This window comes from Hemitrygon akajei, chromosome 3 (genome assembly GCF_048418815.1).
Source record: "Hemitrygon akajei chromosome 3, sHemAka1.3, whole genome shotgun sequence".
Taxonomy (NCBI): Eukaryota; Metazoa; Chordata; class Chondrichthyes; order Myliobatiformes; family Dasyatidae; genus Hemitrygon; species Hemitrygon akajei.
Window position 1 is genome coordinate 35,464,949 of NC_133126.1, and position 27,803 is coordinate 35,492,751.

At 39.9% G+C, this 27,803-nt stretch overlaps 1 protein-coding gene across 2 annotated transcripts; it reads left to right on the plus strand.

Moving 5' to 3' along the window:
- The first annotated feature begins 24,771 nt into the window (after positions 1-24,771).
- On the plus strand, positions 24,772-27,505 carry LOC140724853 (homeobox protein six1). Of its 2 annotated transcripts, none has more exons than XM_073039544.1 (2): positions 24,772-25,530; positions 26,647-26,831. In XM_073039544.1, exons 1-2 carry the CDS (start codon positions 25,030-25,032, stop codon positions 26,680-26,682), a joined length of 537 nt encoding a protein of 178 aa, XP_072895645.1. In that variant the 5' UTR covers positions 24,772-25,029; the 3' UTR covers positions 26,683-26,831. The 2 variants fall into 2 exon arrangements, with proteins under 2 accessions (XP_072895645.1, XP_072895644.1); XM_073039543.1 differs by having other exon boundaries at positions 24,780-25,589; positions 26,647-27,505.
- The last annotated feature ends 298 nt before the right edge of the window (positions 27,506-27,803 follow it).

Genomic DNA, 27,803 nt, shown 5'->3' on the forward strand with positions numbered 1-27,803 from the left:
AAATGTCAGTTTCTAAACAATGGAAAGGGAGCTTATGTAAAGCTCTTTTTGATGCTTGCAGCATCTACATAATTTTAGTTAGTAAGTAGACCATGAGAAAGTAAGAATTAAGTTGCATTTAAAGAGACATGCCAGTAAAACCAGTACTGGTTCCATTTTAGTAACGACCTCTTTCTTCATAGTACAGTCCTGTCTCATTTTAAATCACCATCAGCCATTAAGCTCTTTCTGCATATTATGGGGCAAATGAAATGAAAGAACAAAGCATTCCATTCTGCCTAACACAGGTCATCTGCCTGTCTAGTCACTAATTATTTTTGGCTTTTTACATTATTTGTTTTTACTTGGTTCTTAGATAAACCTGTTGGAAAAATTAAGTTGCCGGATCTCACAAGTCTCAAGTGGCATATGCTTTAAGTTGAACAGTAAAACGAACCAAGCAACAGAGTAGTTTGCTTGACTTGTGTTTATTTCTTGTATTGCATTACATCCCAGCTTGCAAAGTTACAAAATAAATACAAGAAGGAACTTATGACTTACTTTACATGTGCCATGTTTCCACTGCTAATCTCTCATTCAGAAATTAAGGGTCTGGCATTTATTAGCTTTAATCAGCAACCCTTCATCCTGCTGTGGAGGATATTGTAGCTCAGCCCAGCCCAAATCCAGATCTGTCCACACTTTTCTGCACTATCCTGGAAAGACATCAGAAGCAGGAAACCTCTGTTTTGTTTTACAGCTGAGAAACACTGTCCTAATACAGCCCTAGATGATATCAGCAGCTACAGTACAGAATGAGAGGCAGATTTGGAACCAGTTGCACTATATAACCTAGTTTACCAAAAGTTATAGTTTTTTTTATTATATAGAGTAGTATGGTCTATTTATTGTTAATTATTGTTAACGTTATTTTATTGAAAGCAGTTACTTAATGAGCAAATGTAATGACAAGTGTTCCCTGTACAGTTTCAATAATGAAGAAGGGGGCCATTCAGCTGATTGTATTTGCTCTACCTCTCTACCACAGCAACTCACTCATTCCAACCTATGTGTCCTTTCTCCATAAATCTGCAAATATTTCTTCACCATATATTTATCCAATTCCCCCTTAAAAGCCCTAATAAAGTATTTCTCCATCGTGTCAATAGGCGACACATCCTACTTATCAGCCACCAGTTGTGTAAGAGAAGTTGTTCCTAATTAACACTTTATTTTCTTCTTTTTTCTTTTTCTTTTTGTTTTTAATAAGATGAGAAAATTTGTCACCCTTGTTCTAATCTCTCAGAGAAGCTCATATGAAGGCAATGAAAAATATTAGGCCAAGTTAAAAATAAAATACTAAGAAATCCCTTAACTCTCAGGGACAATCAAGCAGGTTCTGATCAGTCCTTGCAAATTTTCTCACTGGTCAATTAACTCACCAACCTTGAAAATTTGCAAACACATCCTGGTTCATTCTGAAGGCCTGCATCAACAAAATATTTATTTTGCTTTCTTTCTGCACCATTTTTATGCCACTAGTAAGCCAAAGAACTACACTGTTTACCAGCAGAGGGATTATACATTTCCTGGTAATGTTTATTTACATTAAGATGCATAATTTCTGGCATAATCACATCCAACATGCATTGATGACAGCTTAAGCCTAAATTAACTGAGGTACAGAACTCAAGAGTGCAGCCAACACTGAGGTATTTGGAGTTACCAATGGAAGGATGTAGAGTTAAGTTTCCCTTACATTTTAGCCATTCAAAGATAAAACTAGACTTTAAAAAAGGGATCTGCAAAGCCAAATATCAACAGTTGATTAATCAGCAACAGAGCATGAAGACAAGAAATTCCCTAGTGACTCATAATATTATGATTCACTAGTTGGGTAGAGACCATAAGACATTGGAGTAGAATTGGACCATTCAGCCCATCGAGTCTGTTCCACCATTTCATCATGGCTGATCCCAGATCCCAAACCCCATCCATCTGTCTTCTCACCATGTCCTTTGATGCCCTGACCGATCATGAAATTATTAACTTCCACCTTAAATTAACCCAAGACATAAACTTCCAATGTATTTCTCTTATATAAGAGCTGCAACACACTAAATGCATATGTGCTGGAACCCTGTGCAAAATAATTCTGATGGTGAATGTTGTAGAGATTGCAAGGTAATTTGGAGCGATTATTAATTGTTAACATTATTTTTAGTTGGTCCTTAATTTAGTAAAATTTTGACACTGAGAGGATGGTCAACTAGTCAACTATATCACTGATGACTCTCCCATGTGCTTCTGCACTCAGTTTTATTTTATATTAAACTAAGACATTGTTTTGCCTTGATTAAACAGTATTTAGCCAAGCTCATTTTTCTTTTCTAGACGACAGATACATGAGCAACTTTCTGCATTATCATCTGGATGACAATGTTATTACAGTAGCTGAACGCATTGGCCAAAGTCATGGCTGGTTTTGGAGCGCAGGTCTTCAGTAATACATATCTGCTACTGGTTCAGTCTGGTAGTTATGTCCTTCAGGTCTTGGTCAACTTGACCAGTGATGGTGCTACTAAGCCATTCCAGGTGGTGGACATTCAAATCCCCACTCAGAGAACATAATATGTAAGGTCTGCTGTCAAAGTTGAAGACTCCCAGGGTTATTCCACCTTGCCTACAAACCATTGCAACTCCATCGCTGGTGATCTGGCTGATGGTGGGACAAGAAGCAGCCAGGAAGTGTGATGGAGGAGTCTGTCATGTGAATGATCACGTAGCTTCATAAGGTATAATTCAGTGAACCTGACTATGTCAGGCTGTTACTTGACTAGTCTGTGGGACAGCATTCCATAATAAGTCAGCAGTTCCTAAAGGATCACAGTGAGGACTTTAGAAGAACATCTGGACTGGGAATAACTTTGCCAAGATCAATGGTGGTTGGTTGGCGTAGTTCTACCTTATTTTTGCTTAATAAGATAGTTTGACACACTAGAAGGCTAATTGGGTCATTTCAGAGGGCAGTTAAGAATGAACGACATTGCTTTGGATCGAAAGCCATAATCAGGTTGGTCTCAGTAAAGGAATCTTAAAATCTCCAGATTCCTCCAAGGAAACTGAATGACAGGCAGTATGAAGATCTTGTGGTCATCTTTACAAAGATTGGTTGTTTTTTAATATGTCAATTTCTATAGTTGTCAAAATGGGATTTTAATTTGTAATTGTGGATTTATTAGTCCACGACTTCTCTTACAAGCCCTGTAACTTTACTGCACTGTCAATGGTTATGTAACCAGGCTGAGCAATTTAGAAGTGCAAAACTGAATCATTAAACATCACACTATCTGTGATAATGTTTCATGCAGTAAGACAAATTGGCAATAACTATCATGAATTATAGATTTGGACGTACCTGAAGGCATCTATTCAACAAATGTCATGAAATGTTATCACATCCAGCAGAAGCAAAATCACTGTATGTGAGCAAAATTGCTTTATAGTAGAGGGACTGATCCTCTCTTGGGACTATCTTGGGACTCCCCAATGCCATTAGGCTTTACAATTCTACCGCCAGGACTTAAGAACTTTTTAAAAGCTATTATTAATGCTTTTTGAGATGGTGATTTAGATGCATATCATATTTTTTTTACTGAGTTAAGTATTGTATGTAATTAGTTTTGCTACAACAAGTGTATGGGACATTGGAAAAAAAGTTGAATTTCCCCATGGGGATGAATAAAGTATCTATCTATCTATCTATCATCTATCTTTAAAGTGGTGGATGAGGTGCTGATCAAATGGACTGTTTTGAATTGATTGGTGCCAAGTTTCTTGAGTGCTGTCGGAACTGAAGATAGATTGAAGTAAGTGGAAGTTTTTCCATGCTGACTAGTCACAAAGTGAGTCACCTCAACAACACACTCTTTGTTAATGTGTTTACAAAGTTGATCTTTTTCAGTTAGTAGTAAATAGTGACTTCCAGGATGGTGGAGAATAATCTGCCCCATCAACAAAGGAATTGCAGATAGAATTGATATCCAAGCAATCCACAGAAGTCTCCCTACCCCTGACCTTATGATGGTAGGAGCTCATTGTAGAAACAACTAAGGATAGTTGGGGTTCCTGCAGCAACATCTTGGCACTTCAGCAAGCATGATCCTCTTCCTTTGTGCAAGACATGACACCAGCCAATTGAGAAGTTTCCCTCAGGTCCTCATTAACTCCAATTTTACAAGAGCTGTCCAGTGCCACATTTTGCTAAACACTGCCCTGATGTCAAGGAAGTCATTCTCATATCAATGCAAATATTTGTCTCCTTTATCCTTGTTTGGACCATGGTTAATATGGTAACCAGAACATTTTCTATTATTATAAAATCTCACACATTGTAGAGCTAATATATTAAATGCAGCATTTCTATAGCGTCATCCTGATTTGTTTATATAATTTGTGTTGGTATTCTTTTTGTTAATCTCCTAAGTTTCAGTTTGGATCTCTCTGCCACTGTAAGGGCAGGCTTTCAATTTCAATTAATGAAAAGTATCCTTAACATTAAATTCCTGGGCATTATCATCTCCGAGGAGCTGTCCTGTGACCAGCATGTATGAGTTATTTCAGGGAAGGCACAGCAGCAACTCCACTCTTATAAAAGTTCACACAGATTCAGCATGCCATCTAAAACTTTGAAAATCTTCTATAGATGCAGGGTGGAGAGTATCTTGACTCATTGCATCGTGGCCTGGTATGGAAACACCAGTGCCCGAGAATGGGAAAGCCTGCAAAATGTGGTGGATACAGCCCAGTCCATCCCTCCCCACCACTGAGCACAGCTACAAAGAGCACTACCACAAGAGAGCAGCGTCCATCATCAAGTACCCCAACTACTCAGGCCATGATCTCTTCTCACTGGCGCAATCAAGAAGGAAGTACAGGTGGCTTAAGTCCCATAGTACCAGATTCCGGAACAATTATTACCCTTCAACCACCAGGCTCCTGAACCAGTGTGGATAATTTCACTCAGCTCCACTGATGTTGTTCCATAACCCATTGACTCACTTTCAAGGACTCTACAATTCATGTTTTCAGTATTATTTTCTTATTATTGTTGTATTTTTATATTTTCTCAGCTCAAGCTGGTAAAACCTGAGGTACAGGTATAGACAAGCACAGTCATTTCTCAATTGATAGGAGCTCTCAGACCATTCTAGTGGTGTTTAGTATTGTGGCTATCTGGAGATTTCCATAAATAGGCCTAATTGTTTAATCCTGTGGTGTAGTGACCAGGATGATACTGGTTGGTAGATATTACTATTAGGATAATGTATACCCTGTTCATGTTCCATAGCCTTTCAATTTCCTCTTTTAATTCAGCATATTTCTGGTGTTTTTCACTTGTTGATTTCTATATGCTATGTGTGTTTGGAATGGCACTACCAATTAAGTAAGTCGTTCTTGCTTGTTGGTCCTGTAATATTAAATCCAAACGGTTATTATGGATTGTCCTATCTATAATATTGGATCAGTCATAATATAATTTGTAGGACTCTGACTCCTAAACTGGATCAGGCTTGTATTTATAGTGAGGCACAGTGTCTTTTATGAATTTGTATTGTAAATTAAGATTTTAGTGAATAATGTTTGTCATTTGATTGTGCCTGTGTAAGTAATCAGATTGAGTTAAACTGCTGCAGGATCCTGTAATGTGCTGGTTTGTTTCTGCTTTCTCTTGGATTTTCTGCATTTACAGTTTGAATTTGTTGGTCTTTTATTATGTATTTTTGATCATTTTTTGTGTTAACCACCTGTGTTGAACTCCTCCTCTGTTTCTGGGAAGAATTCTCCAATTCTGAGCCAGGTGTTCAATGCTTCTTCGTTGGCATCTAATCTGCTCAGATTGTGGGGATGTCTTCCATGGAGGGTCGCGGCCTTCCATTTGTGAACTTTTGCTTGTGTAATAATAATTTCTTCATTTTTCCGGTTTGTGCTTTCATTAATGTTTAGTGGTGTGTACATCTTATCAGAATTGCATATGCTCACACAGAGTGCTGAATCCTGTTTTTGTTAATGAAAGAATATCCTTAGAAGTTTTATCTGACTGTTGCGTAAATTGTTATGTCTGTTATTCCTCTTCCTCCTGCTGTCCTAGGTAGTGTTAATCTAAGTGTGTTCAAGTGTACACAATGTTTTCTAAAATTTGTCATTTCTATTCTAATTTTTCTTTGTAAATATTCCCGATCAGATTCAGACCAAGATATTATGCCAAAAGAATACATTAATATGGGTATAGCAAAAGTGTTTATTGCCTCTGTTATATTTCTACTATTGAGCTCTGTTTGGCAGATTTTCTTAAGCCTTGAAGTAAATTCTGTTGAAAGTTTTCCCTTTAGATCACACTATGATCTATTTTCTTTTCTTGTTGATCTCCCAGATACTTATATCTTTCATATTCATCCATCAGTTGTATTGTATCCTGCTGCTCTGTTTTATATTCTACTGGCTCTATTGCACCTTTCTTTATGTTTAATGTTCTGCACTTAACTAGTCCAAAGATTATGTTTATATCTTTAAAAAATTTGAATTAATTGCTTTAGCTTTACTGACAAGGTGAGTATAATTTCGATTGTCCACGTGCCAAGGTATAATTCATTTGGCTTTCTCTAAGTTGATGCACTGTTTTACTCTGATTCAGTAAATTAGAGAGTGGATTTAAAGCTAGACAAATCTATCATGGGCTTAGAGGGTCAGTCTGAGAAATGCCTCTATTTTGATAACGGTCGTCATTCTTGTTTGGTTGTTAATAGGTAGGGTGATTATAGTACATAAATGCTTCATTAGATGTAGGAATTTCACAAGTATTAGATGTAGTTTATATATATTAAGAACTTTGATTAACCATGAGTGTAGTGCAGAATCAAATACTTTTTGGTAGTCGATACAGTGATGTGAAAGATTTCTGCCTTTCCTCCAGGCTTGATTTAGAATTACAGAATCTATTATCAGTCATTCTTTACATCCTTTCATATCCTTACATACATCTTTTCTGCTCTTCTGTATGTATAGTGTGGTTATCTAAGTGAGTGGTGATTAATTGTGAGATGCATGATGTTAAAATTTTATATATAATTTGTAAACAAGTAAAAAGATGATATTTTGATGGGTAATTTGTCATCTCTCCTTTATATAAAAGATACGTTTTACCATCTGTCAAAAATTCAGGCTCTTTTTCAGGAACTTTAAGTAAATTATTGATATGTATTAATAGGTACAGTTGAAGACAGTAAATTTTTGTATCAGTTTTTAAGAACATTATCACTGCTGGTACTTTTCCTTATTTTTATTATTAAATAAATCATTATTATTATTATTTATATTTGCACATTTTGTTAACTTTTTCACATTGGTTGTCACTCTTTGCTTTTCATTGATTCTATTGTGTTTCTTTGTTTTACTATGAATGCCTGCAAGAAAATGAACCTTGGGGTAGCATATGGTGACATATGCATACATCGATAATAAATTTGCTTTGAACTTTGAACGGCTATATCAGTGCTTCTCAATCAAGGTAAAATGATTATAGCTAAAGGTAGCGTGCAAAGTTATTGAATATTGTAGTATTGAATATTTAGAATGCAATTACATTGCTTTCCAAACATCCAATACAGAACGTGCAGTAGATTTGGCAATGGGAAGTCTGTCTTATTGGTGCGGAAAGTCCAGGTTGAATAAATAAGGCAAACTCAGAAGGTTCAATCCAGAAAAAGAAAAGCGAAGTGACAGAAAGAAAACCACTATTGACTTGGCTGATTTGCAGCAGAAGTAAGACTTTTTTTTGTTATTTATGCCTTTGCTAATAAGTTGAGGATAAGAAACTGCAACATGAAGCTCAGGTGGGTAATCAGATTCTCATTCCAAAGCCTACGCTGACAGGTGAAGTGCAATGTGTAAGCTGTTGCTTTTTTGTTAACAGAAAGCACTTGATGGTGGTACAGCCAAATGGTTCCTGAATTTTCATAAAATTCAGCTTAACTTTCACATTTAGATGATACAGCAGTGTTTTTGAATGCCTACAAATCAAAAGGAGATCACATTCTGGCACTTCCTCTCAATGAAACTAAAACAACCATATCCCCGACCAACACTCTGCAGCTTGGCGATGACAGATTTGTTTATTTCCCAGTTGAGATCAAAGTAATGGAGCTTTTCTAAGATCTTCTGCTTCACTTACCGTCTGAATTTGACACATTCCTTCATGTAAATGTAGACTTTTTTCCCCTTTATATTAGATAAATTCGGCATATTTAAGATTTAAATCTAGGTTTAATCTGTGGTAAAGCCATGCACTGAACAATTCAGACAGTGGGTTCATGGCAAGCACATACACAAAAGCCACATTGATGTGTATCCCTGCAGGAATTGATAGTCAGGGTAGGGGGTAAAGTTTGTACTTTCCATGCATGAAGTCCATACATACCTCTGCCCTAAACCTTGCCTGCTCTGGTACCATGTCATGTGAGATCACCCCATGTTACAGCAGTTGAAACTGAGAGGCTACTGAGTGATAACTTTCATTTGCCTGATGTGTACACACATCAGGTTTCAGCTGTACCAGCACCAGATTTATAAAATACTCCGAGTTCACGAGACACCTAAAAGAGCCCATGCCGACATCCACAGTACTGAGAACCTAACTGAATCAGCTCTGTTAGGCATTCATGGCTGACACCAAATTTCTGAAAAACTTTGAGCTGTTTCATAGGAAGGAATTAAGAGGCAGACAAAGGAAAAGATTCAAATATGTGCTCTAAGCCACATTGAAAGTAAAATATAGACTCCCTGCTGAACCTCTGGGAACCCTTGGCTGACAACCACTCAAGGAACACTGACTGTGCCATCCCACACCCACACTTTGGAAAGTCCGATCACCTGGCTATGCTTCTACTCCCAGTGTACAGGCAGAGACTAAAGACCACAGCACACTTAAGAGGACTAAGTAGGTACGGTCAATGGAGGCAGAGGAGTGCTTCCAGGGAATGGACGATATTCAGGGACTCATCTTTGAATCTGAATGAGTACACCACAGTTGTCATTGACTTCATCAAGACCTGTGTGGGTGAATGTGTGCCTTCAAGATAATAACAGATGTACCCATGGATGAACCTGGAAATTCGTAGTCTACCGAAGTCTAGATACGTGGCATTCAAGACCAGTGGTTCAGAAATGTACGTCCAGGTACATCCTAGAGAAGACTGGTTCAAGAGAGGAAAAAAATTCTAGATTGAGTTAGAGAAGGAATCAGATGCAGGTCCACTCTGGCAGTGTTTGCAGGTCTCCACTTCCTACAACCGAAACCCAACATCATGAATGGCTGTGCTGCTTCACTCCTAAATGAGCAAAACAACTTTTATACACAATTTGAAAGGGAGAATAAAATTACACTAGCTTTTGGAATGGCTCCAAAAGAGAACTGGAGGGAGGGAGGCAGAAGAAAGGAAATGATAGGCCAGTGAACCTGATTTCAGTGGTTGGGAAGATGGTGGAGTCCATTTCTAAGGCTGAGGTTTTGGGGTACTTGGAGGCATGTGGTAAAATAGGCCAAAGTTAGAATGGTTTCCTCAAGGGGAAACCTTGCCTGACAAATCCTTTGAAATTCTTTGAAGAAATAACAAGCAGGAGAGACAAAGAAGAGTCAGTGGATGTTGTGTACTTGAATTTTCAGAAGGCCTTTGACAAGGTGCCACACAGGAGACTGCTTTAAAGGTAAGAGCCCATGGTAATACAGGGAAGATACAAGCAGGGATAGAAAAGTTGGAATAAAGGGGGCCCATTCTGGTTGGCTGCCAGTGACAAGTGGTGTTCTGCAGAGGTCTGTACTGATGTTGACGACTTAGATGACAGAATTGATGGCAGATGATATTAAGGTAGGTTGAGGGGCAGGTAGTGTTGAGGAAACAGGAAATCTGCAAAAGGATTTGGACAGATTGGGAGAAAGGTTAAAGAGTTTCAGATGGAATATAGTGTAGGGAAGTGTATGGTCATGCACTTTGGTAGAAGGAATAAAGACGTAAACTATTTTCTAAACGGAGAAATTTTTTAAAATCTGAGGTGTAAAGGGACTTGTGCAGGATTCTCTAAAGGTTAACTTACAGTTTGAGTTGGCAGTAAGGAAGGTAAACGCAATGTTAAGAAGGTGTATGGTGTATTGGCCTTCATCAATCGTGGAATTGAATTTAGGAACTGAGAGGTAATGTTGCAGCTATATAGGACCCTGGTCAGACCCCACTTGGAGTACTGTGTTCACTTCTGGTCGCCTCACTACAGGAAGGATGTGGAAGCCATAGAAAGGGTGCAGAGGAGATTTACAAGGATGTTGCCTGGATTGGGGAGCTTGCTTTATGAGAATAGGTTGAGTGAACTCGGTCTTTTCTCCTTGGAGTGAAGGAGAATGAGAGGTGACCTGATAGAGGTGTATAAGAGAGATGAGAGATGTGTGATGAGAGGCATTGATCGTGTGGATAGTCAGAGGCTTTTTCCCAGGGCTGAAATGGTTGCCACAAGAGGACACAGGTTTAAGGTGCTGGGGAGTAGGTACAGAGGAGATGTCAGGGGTAAGTTTTTCACTCAGAGAGTGGTGAGTGCATGAAATGGGCTGCCAGCAATGGTGGTGGAGGTGGATATGATAGGGTCTTTTAAAATAGGGTCTTTTTGGAGCTTAGTAAAATAGAGGGCTATAGGTAAGCCTAGTAATTTCTAAGGTAAGGACATGTTCGGCACAACTTTGTGGGCCAAAGGACCTGTATTGTGGTGTAGGTTTTCTATGTTTCTAATGTTAGTATTCATTTCTGGAGGACTAGAATATAAGAGCAAGGATGTAATGGTGAGGCTTTATAAAGCATTGAAGGTGACTTTATAAAGCTTTATCAGAAAGCACCTGGAGTATTGTGAGTAGTTTTGGGCCCCTTATTTAAGAAAGGATGTGTTGGCATTGGAGAGGGTCCAGAGGAGGTTTACGAGAATGATCCTGGGAATGAAAGGTAGCATTTGATGGCAATGAGGAGTGTTTGATGACTCTGAGCCTTTCCTCACTGGAGTTTAGAAGAATAAGGTGGGATTTCACTGAAACCTATTGAATATAGAAAGCCTTACATAGAGTGGATTTTTCCTGCAGTTGGCGATGGGCTAAACAGCCTAATTCTGCTCCTATATCTTATGCTCTTAAAGCTCTGTGAATCCCTGCAGCATCTGGTGACTCTGTGATCTCTGGCTCGGAGGCCGACGTCAGAACATCTTTCAAGAGGGTGAACCCTCACAAGGTGTCAGGCCCTGATGGTGTATCTGGTTGGGGACTGAAAACCTGTGCCAACCTTCTTGTGGGAGTGTTCAAGGACATTTTCAATCTCTCACTACTGCAGTCAGGGGTTTCCACCTGCTTCAAAAGGGTAACAACCATACCAGTGCCAGGAATAGAAGGGTGAGCTGCCTCAACGTCTAACACCCAGTTGCACTCACATCTAGCGTGATGAAGTGCTTTGAGAGGTTGGTCATGGCTAGAATCAACACCTGCCAAAGTAGGGAACTGGATTTGTAATTTGCCTGTCATCACAATAGGTCTACAGCTGATGCAATCTCACTGGGGCTCTCTAATTGGCCTCGGATCACCGGGACAATAGTAATACCCATGTCAGGCTGTTGTTTATTGATTACAGCTCAGCGTTCAACACAGTCATAACCTCAATTCTGATCAACAAGCTCCAAAACCTGGGCCTCTGTACCTCCTTCTGAAACTGGATCCTTCACCTCCTCAGTGGAAGATCTGAGTCAGTGCAGTTCAGAAATAACATCTCCTCGCTAAGAATCAACACTGGCGCATCTCAAGAAGGCGTACTTAGCCAACTGCTCTACTCTCTCTACATCCATAACTGTGTGATTAGACACAGCTCAAATGCCATCTATAAATTTGCCAATGACACAATTATTGTTGGCAGAATTTCATATGATGACAACGAGGCGTAGAGGAGTGAGGTAGATCAGCTGGTTGAGTGGTGTCACAACAACAATATTGAAATCACTGCACAGGACAGCAAACAGCTGCAGAAAGCTGTAAACTCAGCCAGCTCCATCATGAGAATTGAAGACACCTTCAGAAAACAATGCCTCAAAAAGGCAGCACCCATCCTTAAGGACCCCCATCATCCAGGACATAACTTCTTCTCATTGCTATCTTCAAGAAAGAGGTAGAGGAGCTTGAAGACAGACACTCAACATTTCAGAAACAGCTTCTTCGCGTCCGTCATCAGATTTCTGAATGGACAACGGACACAGTGACACTACCTCACTTTTTTTGCTCTCTTTTTCCACTACTTATTTAACTTAATGTTTTATATATACTTCTTACTGTAAGTATAGTTTTTTTTAGTATTACGTATTGTAATGTACTGCTGCCACAAAACAACAAATTTCACGACATATGCCAATGATATTAAACCTGATTCTGGTTCTGAAGTGGAGAAGGTGCTTTCAGGATGGTATTGAGAACCTCAAGTCCCTACATCAGGATACTTTTTTGTTTTTATTTCAGCTCAGCATTTAGTATGACCATCCCTCAGAAGCTAGTGGGTAAACTGTCCTCATTGAGTCTCAACAACTCTCTCTGTAGCTGGATCTTAAACTTCTTGACAGAAAGGCCACAGTCAGTCTGTGTTGGTAGAAACATCTCTAGCTCCATCACGCTGAGCTCTGGACCTCCCCAGGGCTGCCTGCTCAGTCAACAGCTGTTCACTTTGCTGAAGCATGTCTGTGCTGTTGGATCCAGCTCAAACTGAATCATCAGGTTCACTGGTGACACCACAGTGGTTGGCCTCATCAGCATCGATGATCAGACAAAGTACAGAGAGGCTGTAGAGCAGCTTGTAGAATGATGCGAGCACAGCAACTTGCATCTCAACGTGGACAATACTAAAGTGGTGATTGTGGATTTCAGGAAGGTTCAGGAAGGCCACTCCTCACTGCACATAAATGGCTTCTCCATGGAGAGGGTTAGGAGCAGCAAGTTTCTAGGAGTGCACATACTGGACAATCTCACATGGTCCCTCAATACCACCTCTTTAGTCCAGAAAACACAGCAGCATCTCCACATCCTGAGGAGATTGAGGGTCCGAGGCTCCTCCACCTGCATTCTAACCAATGTTTACAGGAGCACAATTGAGAGTGCCCTGATCAGCTGCACCCCCACCTAGTACAGGAATTGCAAGGGATCTGTCTGCAAGACCCTACAAATTAATGCAAGGACAGCTGAGAGGATCACTGGGGTCTCTCTTCCATCCATCTGTGACATTTATCAGGAGCACTGTGTACATAGGGTCCTCAGCAACGTCAAGGATCCCTCCCATGCATCCTACAATCTATTTGATCTGCTACCATCAAGCAGCAGATACGATAACATTAGGTCAAGGGCTGTTAGGATGGGAAAAGGCTTCTTCCGCTAGGCCACGAGACTACCGAACTCCCTTCCACCACCCAGGTCACATCACATATGAAGCACCAGCAGTGTTATACTGTTTACATCTTATCTTGTAAATGCATCTTATGCTGCATGTTATTCTTCTGGAATATGTTTCATTATTTGTTAATTTATTTGTGGTAATATTACTTTATGTATTCTGTGTGAGTATATGTACTGTGTTGTGCATCTTGGTCTGGAGGAGCATTGTTTCATTTGGCAGTATACATGTATGAAGTTGAAGTTCAACTCAAGGAAAACACAGATGTTCCACATAAACAGCAGAAAGAGTGCACCACTTCGTAAACTATGCACCCATCCTCCCCATCACGCGCCATTGCCCCTCCTAGTAGCAGAGTCAGCAGATACAGAATGGCTGCATTGTTCACCTCAGAACCCACAAAACCGGAGTGGAAGCCAGTCATCCTCAATCCTGCAAGAGGACTGAGGGAGAAGAAGAAGACATCTCACTGTAGTCTTCCTCTGAATGAGAACTACAAATTCCGCAGTCTCTTGTGATCAAACAATATACATCCAGCAAGAACAATCCCAAAATATGTCACCACACTGTTTACATTATGACATTTTCCTTTCTGTTCGTAACCATTTAGCACTGAATTTATTTTGATACCAATAAGTATCCATGGCTTGAACTCTTCCAAGATTTTGCTCATAAACAGAGAACTTCATCCAGGAAAACAGCTGTATATCCTAGACTCTTCACTTTTTGCTGATAATTGGTGAACTACCGGAATCTAATAGGATAAGAGTTAAATTACTAACTATTGACCTGGAAACAAATATTTAAATTCTTCCACAGCAGCTAAAGTATTTAAACTCAAGTAATTAAAAAGTGTGAATAAAAAGCTATTATCATTTTTAGTCCCCTTAAAGCCTTACAGATTGCTGTAAAAATTCATCCTGTTTATTAATAGCCTTCAGGAAAGGAAATGTGTCATATTACCTTTTCTATATAACTTCCGACTGACCAATGTGGTTGATATGTTACACCTGTGAAACCCCGACTAAGCTAATATTCAGGGGATATCTTGGGGTGGACAATAAAGTCTGGCTTTGCCAGAGATGTCCACATTCTGTAAAGGAATATGAAGCAAACACACCTGATAGCTAGCCCTGCACTTGAACATTTAAAATATTGTGGCACTTGACATGGCAGGAACTCTCCTGTGTAATTGATGCCACCTTGCTGAAGATGGATGCCCATTGTATAACTAATGAAGAGACTTAGTTACTCAAATGACATTTACTGGCAAGCATTACCTTTGCTTCCTGGATTTATGTCTAGCATGACTAGTTGCAGAAAGCCAAGCAGCTGCTGTTGACATTCTGCACCTCAAACATGTGGAAACACTTGTGTACATACTTCTATAAAGTCATCTGCTTTTCCTTGCAAAACCCATGTTTTAATAGCCTTGCTCCATAATTCAATCTTCTGACACTGGGAATCAGCTTCAGAACTCTTCTCTGTATAACCTCTAGGACCTGAATGCCTTGCATTTCTGTGATGAGAGCATGATGAAGTATTCCAGGTACCACCTAAGCAGAGCACTATAAAACTGAATATAATTTGCTCTGCTTTTAGTTCCGTTGTTTGGGTTAAACTGTCCAGCGTTCTGATTACTCATTGTGTCATTCTGCAGTAATCAAATCCGTTGACTGTTAATGAAGGCAGAGTAATTCTTTCATGACATCAGTAAGTTATAAGGTGCCTTACTGACAAAGATGTATTTTTACAACTGAAATGGAACAAGATCCAATAAGGAGCAATAAGATAATAATCAGTCTGCTTCAGCATTGTTAGTTGAGAAATAGATAGTGAATAAATATTAACAAATCGTGATCTTGCCTGTTCTTCTTCACACAATTGGATTATTTGTATCTTAGTCCAATGTCTTCAGCAAAAAAAATATAGCTCCCTTTGTTCTGTAGTGAAGTTTCGGCCTCATTTATATGTCCAGCACTCTAGCAGGTCACCTGCACCCAAAACCCACTAAGACAAGGCTGATGATATACTAAAGGAAGATTGACAGCTTACTACAAGAATGATACATATTCTAAAATCACTCGATTTGTGCCAACTTTACCCTTTTCGACTTTGACAAGAAAATAGACTGTTTCTGCTATCCAATTTGTCTTCTGCATTCCATACTACATCTGTCTACAATATAACTCACCTTCCTTAGTTTCACTTACCTTTCTATGGTTCATTCTGTAACTCCTTAACTGAATCCTTAAAGTGAATGGATTACAAGTGCTGCCATCACTTTAATCTTATATTGAGGTCTATTGTTCAGAACCTTTTCCTGAACCTTTATCAGTTAAAGTACAGCATATCATGTGACATGCAGTAGTCCACATATGATGTCACTTCCTACTCTAGGAAATGTATTTCTTAATCATCTTAATTTTAATCTGGTCTGGACCTAAATACATTTCATATTCAGAGCTGGTTTGTACAAGTTAAAAGAGAATTAGTATGCATGCGTGGAGGAACTCAAGTTAAAATGTCATTAATTGGGTCAGCAGGGAAGAATCAAATTGCTAAGTATCTTTTTTTTTGTTATTATCAATGGATACACGAGGAAGATTGAATAATGCTCAACATAGTCCTTGAGTGACAGCAATAGAAATAATCCAGGTAGGAAACCTTCCTATTAAACCCAACAAATTGGTGCATGTGTTTAATGTAAGGAAATGTCACTCTGCTTCCATAGAAATATCTCTGATTCAGAAGCAGAGTCAGAATCAGAATCAGGTTTACTATCACAGACATATGCCATGAAATTTGTTGTTTATGACGGTAGTACAGTGTAGTACATAAAAATACTATAAATCACAATAAGATATATATATATGGAAAAAAATAACCAAAATAAGTTGTGCAAAAAGAGAGCAAGATAGTGAGGTAGTGTTCATGAATTGATTCATTGTCTGATGGAAGAGAGGAAGCAGTTGTTCCGATAACACTGAGTGTGTGTCTTCCGGCTCCTATATGGTATAAATGTCCTGGGTGATGAGGATCCTTAATGATGAGGTTAGTGAAGATGTCCTCAGTGCTGGGGAGGTTAGTGCTGCTGAGTTTGTTAGCAAGTCACTCAGGACAAGGGCAGTTAATGACATGCATTGAGGATGATCTTACCAAGATGCCCACATTCAGTGAATGAATATATTTTAAAAAGTTGACTTGCTGGATGTCAACTTTGAGAGCAAATCTTCCAAGTGTGAAATCAAGAAAGTGGCAAGCTTGACTAATCTGTGGTCTCCTAAAGTCACTCGATGTTGTTATTTATTCCTAATGCATTTCCCAAAGGTGGGTATTTGAGGTGAGCATTTGTGGTTTCTATTTTTCTTAGTTGCTCATTAACCTCTCAAGAAAGAACATTTTTGAGAGGTATATGCAGCTCATTTAAATGCCAACTATGATTCAGAAGGAGTTTAGCTCCAAGGATTTTGTTTTCTTCATTTTGAACTAATTTAGAAGTAATCTGTTTGACTCCTGGAATCAATGAACATTTCATTTGTAGCTAAAATTGATTCCATGGCTCTTGTTTGCCCACCTGAGATAACATCCTGTTTAGTGGTTATAAAGTGACTGCCAGATTTGCATGAAAAGCAACATGTGTTAGAAGTTGTTCTTAGACTTTTGCTATCCAGAACCTGCTAATGATCATTTATCATTTACGTGCTCATTGATGATAGTCACTAATTTCAGCCATTAATGAACAATGTTCTGAAGTTCTATTTGGAACAATAATCCCTTTAAGGACTACTTATTTTTTCTTATGGTTGGAATGAGTAAATTAAAAGGTCAACTCAAACACTGGACAAAGGGTAAAGCAGGCACTTGGTTTTAATGACACGTGGGACATTGGGTAGAGAAGGTTGGAATATTGTTCAGAACTCTGGTTTTCATGGTAAATTGGAAGCGCACTGGAGAACGGAGTGCAGAGGAAGATTTATGAGGATGATGGCAGAACTAAAAGGGTCAGCAGACTAGCATTGTTTTCTCCACTGAAGCAGAGGATGGAAAGTAACTCAATAAAGTTCTAAAGATATCTGACCAGTGGAAGAGAAAAAAAAACAGGAATGATAAATGTAAGATCAAGATCAGTAAAATCTGAGAAGCAATTTGAGAAATTTATTCCCACCAAGACCGGTAAAAGTTTAAAACTTGTTTCTAATAGCAACAGTTGAATTGAACAGTGTAAAAAACACACAAAAAAAACTTTATCAGCACGTGAAAAAGGAATAGTAAGGGGTACTGAATGAATTAAATAAAGTCAGAAGAAGGAGGCTTATGTAGAGCTTAAAAGTTAGTATAGAGCATTTAGGAGGATACATAGATTCTACATAACTTGATATATCTGCACTAAGAAATACATCATAACGGTGCAACTGAAACAATCTGATCATAATTTAACTGTCTCTCGGACGGATATGGCCATCAGTGACCCAGCCCATTCTCCTTTTATTTTCACCATTCCCATTAGACATAATTGTGCTTGCAAAAGGGGATATATTTACTTTTCAAGAATAAACCAAGATATTCAAAAGAAGTTAATTTCATAATTTTTAAACACGTTTGTTTTATTTAAAGTCGTGTCTGCAGTAGTTATTTAAAATACAAACCTGCATGTAACGGACAGACAGACAGACAGATAGATAATTTAGCAGTAACTTTGAAATTACTCTCCAAGTTTACTGGAATGTCCTTAAGGAGATCAAATTATAGCTCTATAACTAATTCCCAACTCTTAAACCATCCAACTCTGGCGTAATGATAACAGCGCTTCACAATTGTAATGCATTCGATTGTACTCTGAATAAGCCATTTATTCCTGAACACGTAATTGAAACATTGAATTATACATACAGGGGCAGAGTGCTTCCAATAATACGTACAGATTTTGCATTAAAATTATGTTAATATACGTTAATAATAAACAGCTCGTTTTCTAAAACGTAGGCACTCGGAGACGTAGTATTACTAGGAGATGTATTAGATTAGCAAAGCAAGGTATCAATCAAATTAAAAAATGATGGTGACTTGAGGCGAGGACGGTGATTTACAGCGTCTCAAATTGCACACAAACGCCCTGACGAAGGGTTGTTCTCCCAGACGAGGGACGAAATGCCGGTAGGGCAAATGCTTCAAGAGAAATAAAAATTCCGTCCAGAAATTCTTATTTAATAGAGAAAAATGATGCCAGTGAGAGATATGCGGGTTGATGATGAAGGGTTTTACTAGTTTTTTTGCCAGCTGATCGTTCCATTTAGCAGCAGTAGCAAATGCACGGCAGAATTAGCCCACAGGCTTTCCCAACATCTTGAAACAAGCAGCAGCTTCTCGGGTTAAAAAAGGCGGGCCTGTAAAATGTGGTAGAGCCATTACAAGAAACCTGAGATCCATTCATCATGCACTCAAATCGCCCCATTGCATTTGGATTGATTAGAGACAAACGATACCGTACAGTCCAGAGCACTGGGACCGTACCTACTGATTCCAAACTCGCTCCTAGGGCTTCTCATTTATGCCTTTTACAATTGACGACTGAAGTACTCATTTTAGTGCAATTATTTCCTAATTGTGACTAGAAATTAAAATATATTATTGATATAATCCTTTGAATTAATAATCTTGCTTTAAAGATTCTCGTGATGCTTCGCTACCGGAGAATTGCCATATAAAAATCGCCGTGTGTCGAAGACGAAATTTTAAAGACAATTTCAACAATAAAATGTTTTACATTTTTTTTTAATTTTAGGGGCGATGCTCGAAGATGAGCTCACAACATAAATAAGGCAAATGAATCGCCATTAACAAACAGTAATATTCTCCTTTACACACGTGCACTGAAAAAATGACCATAAACAATCCTGAATAATCTCGGTTTATGTATATATGTTATCAGAATTGCGTTGCTAATTCACGCCGACGAAGTTCACATCCCCACAGTCCACTATTTAGTAGGCCGTACGCTGTTCTTATCTTTATTTCCACAGAGGACAGGAGAGAGAAAAAAGAATTGTTATTGCGCACAATTTTAATTGCCGTAAATGCTGCCTAGTTCTTAACAACCCATCTAATTCGCACCCCCCCCCCCATATTCCCATCAGTGACAAATAAGAGGAATGTGTGATTTTGCGCTCACATTGCTAAAAGGAAACCAATGGGGTGTGCCCAGTGAGACCTCCCTCCCCATCCCATTAGACTGCGCCGCAACAAATCAACCTTCTTGAGCCCTCATTTAAACAGAGAGCACCGGCTAATTAACTCCATCTTTCCAGACAAGCCCTATTGTTTATTTAATGTCACACAACATTAGTATCATTCACACTTTCCTCTTACTAAACAGCATTCTCCCGTCATTACAAATAATTTTATATGGAACTTGCTATTATCTCCAAGGATCAAACATGTGACCAAACCGTTCACTTTGTAACATGCTAACTAATATGTTTATTTAGTTTCATTGGAAAATTATTTTATTATGAGGAACGCGGTCGAAATTAGCGAACGCCCGTCTCATTGTTTGAAATACTCCCGAAATTGCCCGGCAGAAAATGCTACCAAAGTCATAGACCCTTGACTTAATATGTTTACATGAATTGAATTTTCTATTATATCATTGACCATGGAGCTAAAAAAAAGTGACATTTCTACTTCAGACTGCATTAAGGCCAAATTTATGGAGATAAATATATTTTAAATTCCCATAAAATTATCTCTAATATCTTAATAGATGCGTTTTCTTATTGGGATAGTGGTTTAATACTATCCCAAACATAACATTCACTTGCTTTTAAATATCCGACCATCGAGTCTACTGGATAGGGAAGATTTCTTTTGTATGGCCATTTTCGTTGAACATGCGGACTTGAACAGAAATGATCAGAAATTAAGCGTTTTACTTTTAAAACTTCGTTTTAGTTTGTCATGGAATTTGTTGATATAATTTCCTATGTAGTATATATGCGAGTATATGTTTAACCATCACTGCTGACTGTTTGTCCACTGCAGACAAAAATAGTGGGGCACTGCTAAGTAGTTCGCGCCCAGTAACAACCTGCCATTGTTTTTGTTGTTGAAGGCACTATAAGTAAGCTTAATACTAAAAGTAGGTTATATTTTCCTTCAAGACAGACGAACTGCTATTGGCGTAGAGAAGGATGGTCCCAGCCCCAGATCTCCCAGGGCGCTCGCAAACATTGTTTTTACAGGTGTTCGGATGAAACACTAAAAGTGATTAAAAGTTTATTCTAAACCAAGCTAATGGACTTGGCGAGGATTTAGATAACTTCAACAAAATGAATGGCAGAATTTGTTAAATGTTTAGGGATATATCCGTACATTTACAGAAATGGGTTAACAAAATCTGCGGACCTCCGCCTAGTCACAGAAACCTGAGAATCCGGAGAGAAAGGGTATAACATTTCAATTCACAGTTAACTAACGTTAAGGAAATGTGACATAGTCGTTAAAACTGCAGAGGGACCTAATCGTTAGAAAAGCTTTATCAACAATTTTCATGCGTAATTCTACAAAGGTAGGACCTACAGACAAAGAGGAACGAATGGAGGACAAACCCAACGTTCATGTAATAAATTTATCTATTTCTTATAGAACTAGTCTTTTTTGTGACACAAGATTAATGTATAACATGATACCCTGCTCAACCAGCGAATAACATTTTTACTTTGATATATTCATCGGAGCAAAAGAAAGATTCTTATTTCACCCCGGGACGTTTGCTCATGGTGCAGTAAAGGCCATAGATAAAGAATGTGTTCACTAAATAAAGAGGATTATGCGGAACCCAATAAATTATTCCGAAGGCACCGCTCTAGTCAGGTACGTGTTTTATCAACTGCACACTTGGGCTCGTTTTTACAGTTGTAATCGGCATCGACCACAATAGAGCAAAGGCTAGGTAGAGCTGAAACTGCATACATTATTTAGAGTTTTTAATACGTCAGTAGGAAGTTATATTTATCCAATGCCAGCCTATTTACAATAGCAACCCAATTGTAAACCTTTAAGACATATTCAAGACGTTTTCAATTGGGGGAAAATATCAAAGGGAAAATTAAAACCAGAGATTTGCTGCCAACGTGAAAAGGAAGAAGTGGAATGATGTACAATGACGCAAGGAAGTGTTACTGGGGACTTATAAGACATTGGTCAGACCCCCCTTAGAGCGTTTTCAGCAGTTTTGGGTCCATTATCTAAGAAAGGATGTGCTCGCATGTGAGAGGGGTCGGAGGAGGTTCACGAGAACGATCCCGGGAATGAAAGAGTTAAAGTACGAGCGGCCTTTTGAAAGCTCTGGGCCTGTACTCGCTAGAGTGTAGAATAATGAGAGGGAATCTCATTGAAAGCGATCGAATATTGAAAGGCCTGGATAGAGTGGACGTGAAGATGAGGAGTCCTGTGGTAGACGGGTCTAGGACCAGAGGGTACAGCCTCAGAATAGAAGGACGAACTTTTAGAACAGAAATGAGGAGGAATTTCTTTGGCCAGAGGGTGGCGAATCTATTCCTACAGGTGGCTGTGCAGGCCAACTCATGAGGTGTACTTAAAGCGGAGGTTGATTGGTTCTTGATTAGTAAGGGCGTCAAAGGTTACGGGGAGAAAGCAGGAGAATGGGGTTGAGAGGGATAACAAATCAGCCACGGTGGAATAGCGGTACAGACTTGACGGGCCGAATGGCCCGATTCTGCTCCCATGTCTTAAGGTCTTCCGTGATTGCCGCTTTCCTGAATTTCCAATGCATAAACAGTGGAATAGAATTGGAGTGGATCCTCAAGATGGCCAAGTGGATAGAATTGGAGTGGATCCTCAAGATGGCCAAGTGGATAGAATTGGACCGGTTGAGGACAATTACTTCGAATGATGCTAATTATTTGCTCTATTGATTCAATAAAAATGATATTAGTAGTGGAGCTTCACTATCTGCTCATTTCCTATACCTCTGGCTAGCTGCAAATGGTAAAGCGCTGGATTTTGAAACGTACTGGTTATTTTTCTGGATATGTCTGCGCTGGGAACAGCGAGAAATAAAAACGTGCATTTACATAGCGCCTCTCGCTACCTCGGGTTCTCTCGCACGAAAGCTTTTGATATGCAGTCGCTGTTGTGATGAAGACGAGGAGACACGTACAAGTCTCGGCCGGTAGTAGACTGTTTTGGAAGTGGGCGCGCCACGGTTAGACACGCGGTGGATTTGGAAGATTTACGGTAAGCACTGACTTAGACAGAGGGTTAAGGATCTGTTCCGGTCCCCAAACAGCTGCCTTGTCAATAAGGATCTGCCACAAGTGGAGACATCCCTGCTGTCAGGACCCAGCCCTACTCCCTAACTCCATCTCCCACTCTCAGACACTAAAATAAGGAAAGAAAAGCAGTCACCAAGCCACATAGCAGGGCAATGCCTTTTCCCTTCTAATTTTGTATTCTGATGAAATCAACAATTCTAAATAAAGACAGCTATCTGGCGGATCACTGCCTAATCCCTTTATCAGTCAAACGCGACTTCATCATTCGAGGCTACCGAGGCGTCCTGATTATCATTGTAGATAAAGAAGTGTAATTGCTTCAGAATTCTTTCAATTAACTTAGAAAGACCAGTGCAGAGAAAAGCCTTTAGGTAATTAAATACTACCAATTGTTTTGACTGTTACCCTACCAAAACTAAACTGCTAATCGGAAAAGAAATGTACTGTGTAAATTCTAGCTAAACATTTTGATCTTTGAGATTAAGAAACTGTTTCTGAGAGTTAGAACTGAAATTACCTTTAATCATGTCTTTATTTATTAGCTTTATTTCCTCCGTATATGACCCAAATACTGTAAATGTCAGAGTTATATTAAATCGTAGGGAATAATGGAACGTTGAACTTTAATTTCTGGCGGACGGGAAATAAAAGTGAAAATAGAAATGGTATGTCAATTGATAATGCGTTCACGTTCATTACCATGACAATGATCACATCAAGTCAATTAACTTTAATTAACCTGAAGCATGAATTGTCCCGTTCTAATCTGCCGAGTTTGCAGCAAAATGCTTACCTGTAGTGTGTATCAGAATATTGCAGGAAACTCCCAGCACAGAGAACAGGCCAGAACTCTGCAGAACCAACTCAACACCTGAAAATTCGGAAGACTTCATTCAATCCACTTAACCACCATTCAGTAAGAGATATGTTATGTGTAAGGCCTATTAATCAGCCAGCACAATCTAAGAGCTAGGAGAATATTTTGTACAGAACTTTTCCGCTGAAAACTGCCTGACCAGTAAAATGGTTTGATGTGTGTCTTCCTTTGTTTTTTTTTTTCTGAGCAGAAACCGGATCTGATGCAGTTTACGATACTTAATCGATAGACCTTTATGAGAGGCAAATTGAATAAGAGGCAAAGTCAAGATTCGGAAATATTGCCTATTTCCCTTTCCCAAACGACTTGAATGAAGCTGATCAATTTTAGTTGGTTCCAAAAGAACTCACCCGTGATTAAGTCACTTAAATTACATTGTTATTAACAAAAACTCGTTTCCAATTGCTTTAAAAGAAAAGCAGTTCCCCTGTAAATGGAAAGATGTAAAATTTGATTGCCGTTGTACCTTTGCCCAGCACAACTGCCAGGGATACGTTCCATTGGGAAAGCGAGCGGGCAGCGCGAAAGTCTCAATGAATTCATGTTGGAAGATTGTATTCCTTATGTGGCTGCACGGTGAAGCTACAGCAAGAGTTGTGCGTGTACAATACCCGGAGTCGACTTACCACCATTAACCCACACCTAGAGCAAAGCAGACACACAAACAAAGATGTGCGCCATTGACCAGCTGGCGTCTTATACTTTTGTCTTGATGTTTCAATTTATTTTCTAGTGGGGATATGCTAAGATCTGATGACAATGGTCAGACAAGTTTAAGGATTTTGTCCTAGAATATTTGCTACACGTTCCGCAGGATTCTTCGGTTCTAAATCGCTGTCTTTAAAAAAAAAGTAAGATCATCGTCCTTTTTTAAAAAAAATAACAGTTGATGATTTAAAAACGTGAGATGAGTGGACCACGAATTAATTGTGCATTTGCGACTACATTGCGAAAAATTATAGGCGGGAGTTTGAGTCCTGGGGAGAATACATGAACTTGTTCAAAAAGGCGAAATTTAATTGATTTGCGTATAAAGCCGGCCAATCCCGCAGGTGACATTTGAGAGGCTCTCGTATTTCAGACCCTGACGTGTTCTCCAGAGTCCTTCATTTAGGAAAACTTTGCTCTTGTCTCTTGCAAATGGTAGGAGGGATGTGCAGCCAATCAGCGGCGATTCATCGCTATTAATGCGCACTTACAAGGATGGGAACACACTACCGCCGCCAGCACCGATCACCAGCACATAAGAGTATCAGCCGCTGGATATCGGCGACTTACTTGGATCTGTTAACCCTTGCTGGCCACTGCGACTGTGTTTTTTTTCCTGCGTGTGGCGATCTGATTGCGGATACTACGCCCTGATTCTAAGTGAGCCATGTCAGTGCTGCCTTCTTTCGGTTTTACTCAAGAGCAAGTGGCTTGTGTCTGCGAAGTTCTCCAACAAGGGGGTAACCTGGAGAGGCTGGGTAGGTTTCTCTGGTCCCTTCCAGCCTGCGACCACCTCCACAAGAACGAGAGCGTTCTTAAAGCGAAGGCGGTGGTGGCTTTCCATCGGGGTAACTTCCGAGAGCTCTATAAGATTTTAGAAAGTCACCAGTTCTCGCCGCACAATCACTCCAAGCTGCAGCAGCTCTGGTTAAAGGCCCACTACATCGAAGCCGAGAAGCTCAGGGGGAGGCCCCTCGGTGCCGTGGGCAAGTATCGGGTCCGAAGGAAATTCCCCCTGCCCCGGACGATATGGGACGGGGAAGAGACAAGTTACTGTTTCAAGGAGAAGTCGCGGGGTGTCCTGAGAGAGTGGTACGCTCATAACCCTTACCCATCACCGAGAGAGAAACGGGAGCTGGCTGAAGCCACGGGGCTCACCACCACGCAGGTTAGCAACTGGTTTAAAAACAGAAGACAGAGAGACCGAGCAGCGGAAGCCAAGGAGAGGTAAGCCCCGCCGCTGCTTGTAGGTCGTGCGGACACAGAAAAGGGGGCCCGGTGAAGTACTTAAGCAGTCCGCTTTCCCACGGAGATTTTCCCGCGGCGTTCCAGCGGTTCCTCCGTACTCCGGCCCTAAGTCACGGTAGACATGACCAACGGGGACGGCGTGTGTGGTCATCATCTCGCCTACTCTGGGGAAGGAACAAAAAAAAACATTCCGTAGCATTGAATCCTCTTCGTGTACATAACCAAATTACAGCGAGCTGGCAGGGAAGCTATCTAAATTCACTGATCCACCAGCGTCTGCTAAACCAAATCTGCGTCGATGCTATCTTAAATTGAAAGCAAAATATTAAAATGCCAGTATCTTAATTGCCAATTAGATATAGAGCTGGTGAAAATATAAGGCCTAAAATAGATTTTTAAAATCGAAATTGACCGAAAGGTTTTGATTCTTAGAGTTGGGGAAGCTCTACATGACAACTGAGAGGCAGACACACTTGCACCGTATATTCTTTTCGTTCTGGCGTTTGCAAAGGCCTAGCCAGGTGATAGAATTTAGGTCTTTTGCTCCGATGAGGTTATCTTTCCCGGTAAAGCCGCGATAAACTCAGCACCCTCGTATCAAGTCTGAGCAACAAAGCCAGTCATGTATTTTATTTGTTCCACTTCATTGTCCTTTTTTGGCTTTGCATTTTCGAAAGTTTAAAGCCCAGGTTAGCAATTTAATTTAACTGATAGACATTAACATTGATTATAATGTTCAGCATTTGGTGAAGTGAGATCTTTTTGCTCGTCCCTTTGAGGAAACAGCTCTCCTTGCGAATGTCACCCACCCAACATAGAACCTCTTCAATCCAGGGTATCGTAATGAGAGATCCCGTCCAATGGGGGTAATTTATTTAAGATGAAATTTTAAACAAGTGTTAGCACCCTCATCACAACTACCCGAGAAAATTTTCAGGGTAAGGGAACGGTGAATGTAATCAGGGTTTCTTGGTTGGTTATCTTCTATACTGTCATCACTCATTTTAAAATTATGCAATATTTCCTGTTCCAATAGGGAGAACAACGAAAACACGAATTCTTCTGGCAATAAACAGAACCAGTTGTCCCCTATCAATCGTAGTAAGAACCTGATGTCTAGTTCGGACGAGGAGTTGTCACCGCCGCAAAGTCCCGACCATTGCACGGGCAGTCCCGTGTTACTGCTGCCCGGGAGTCTGAACCAATCTGTGGATTCCAGCTTCTCTCTTCACGGCCTCAGTTCTTCGCCAGGAGGCCACGCCGGCTCAATCCATCCGCATGGACTTCAGGACACTCTTCTGGGCACTCTAACATCCAGTCTGGTCGACCTGGGATCGTAAAAAGAACCCGCCGCTGTATAGTCCAAGTATGAACTGAACAGACACTCCAGTACTGTGCTGTGTAAATAATTTAACAGCCTTGTCGAAGTTATGGATTTTCAACTGATGGTCCTTAAATCTGTGAAACAAACGAGATTCTCGCCTTTACCAAAACAAAATCTTCGTAAACTGCTGAGAGGCTTAACATTTCACTCAATGCTCTTCAAATCCCGATGCTCTTCCACTGTACAAAGGGCCTTGCAAATGAAGTTAACACGCGGGTCCACCACCTCTCTTGCTGGCAGGTTCGAACATCTGTCAGAGTCCGACCTGGATTACATCCCGTTTTCCATCTCTACCTTCCTTGAGATTCTTGACCGATCGCGAATCTGAAATGAAACGTCGAATAGGGGAAACAGTGTGTAATTGAGGTAACCGCAGAGAGAAAAAAAGACACCCCATTTAACCCATGCAAAGTTCTGGCACAGAGGCGATTCGAAGTTTACATTTTCACCAGTGGTGTATGGAGAGTTACGTGGAAATAGTTTATAATAAAATCAAAACATGTGAAAAGCGCGTGCTTATGTTGTCTCCTTATTTTAATTCTTTTTAAGAAATTGCAGCTTTTCTTTCTAGAAAATAATGCTTGCAACAGTTACTGGATCTACAATGCTGTCGGTCGCATTCAGAAGAATGAAGCCTTCGGTTAAAAAACAGTGGCCAAGGCGACTCGACGATTTGTACCCGGCGTTTGCGTTGTCCCATTTCACGCTACAAGTTTCCCTCATACAATATCACAGTGAGTAACCGCTGTATTATTCTTAGAATTTAGCAACTAAACGATTACATGAGTTTCTCACCAGTCAAATTAGCG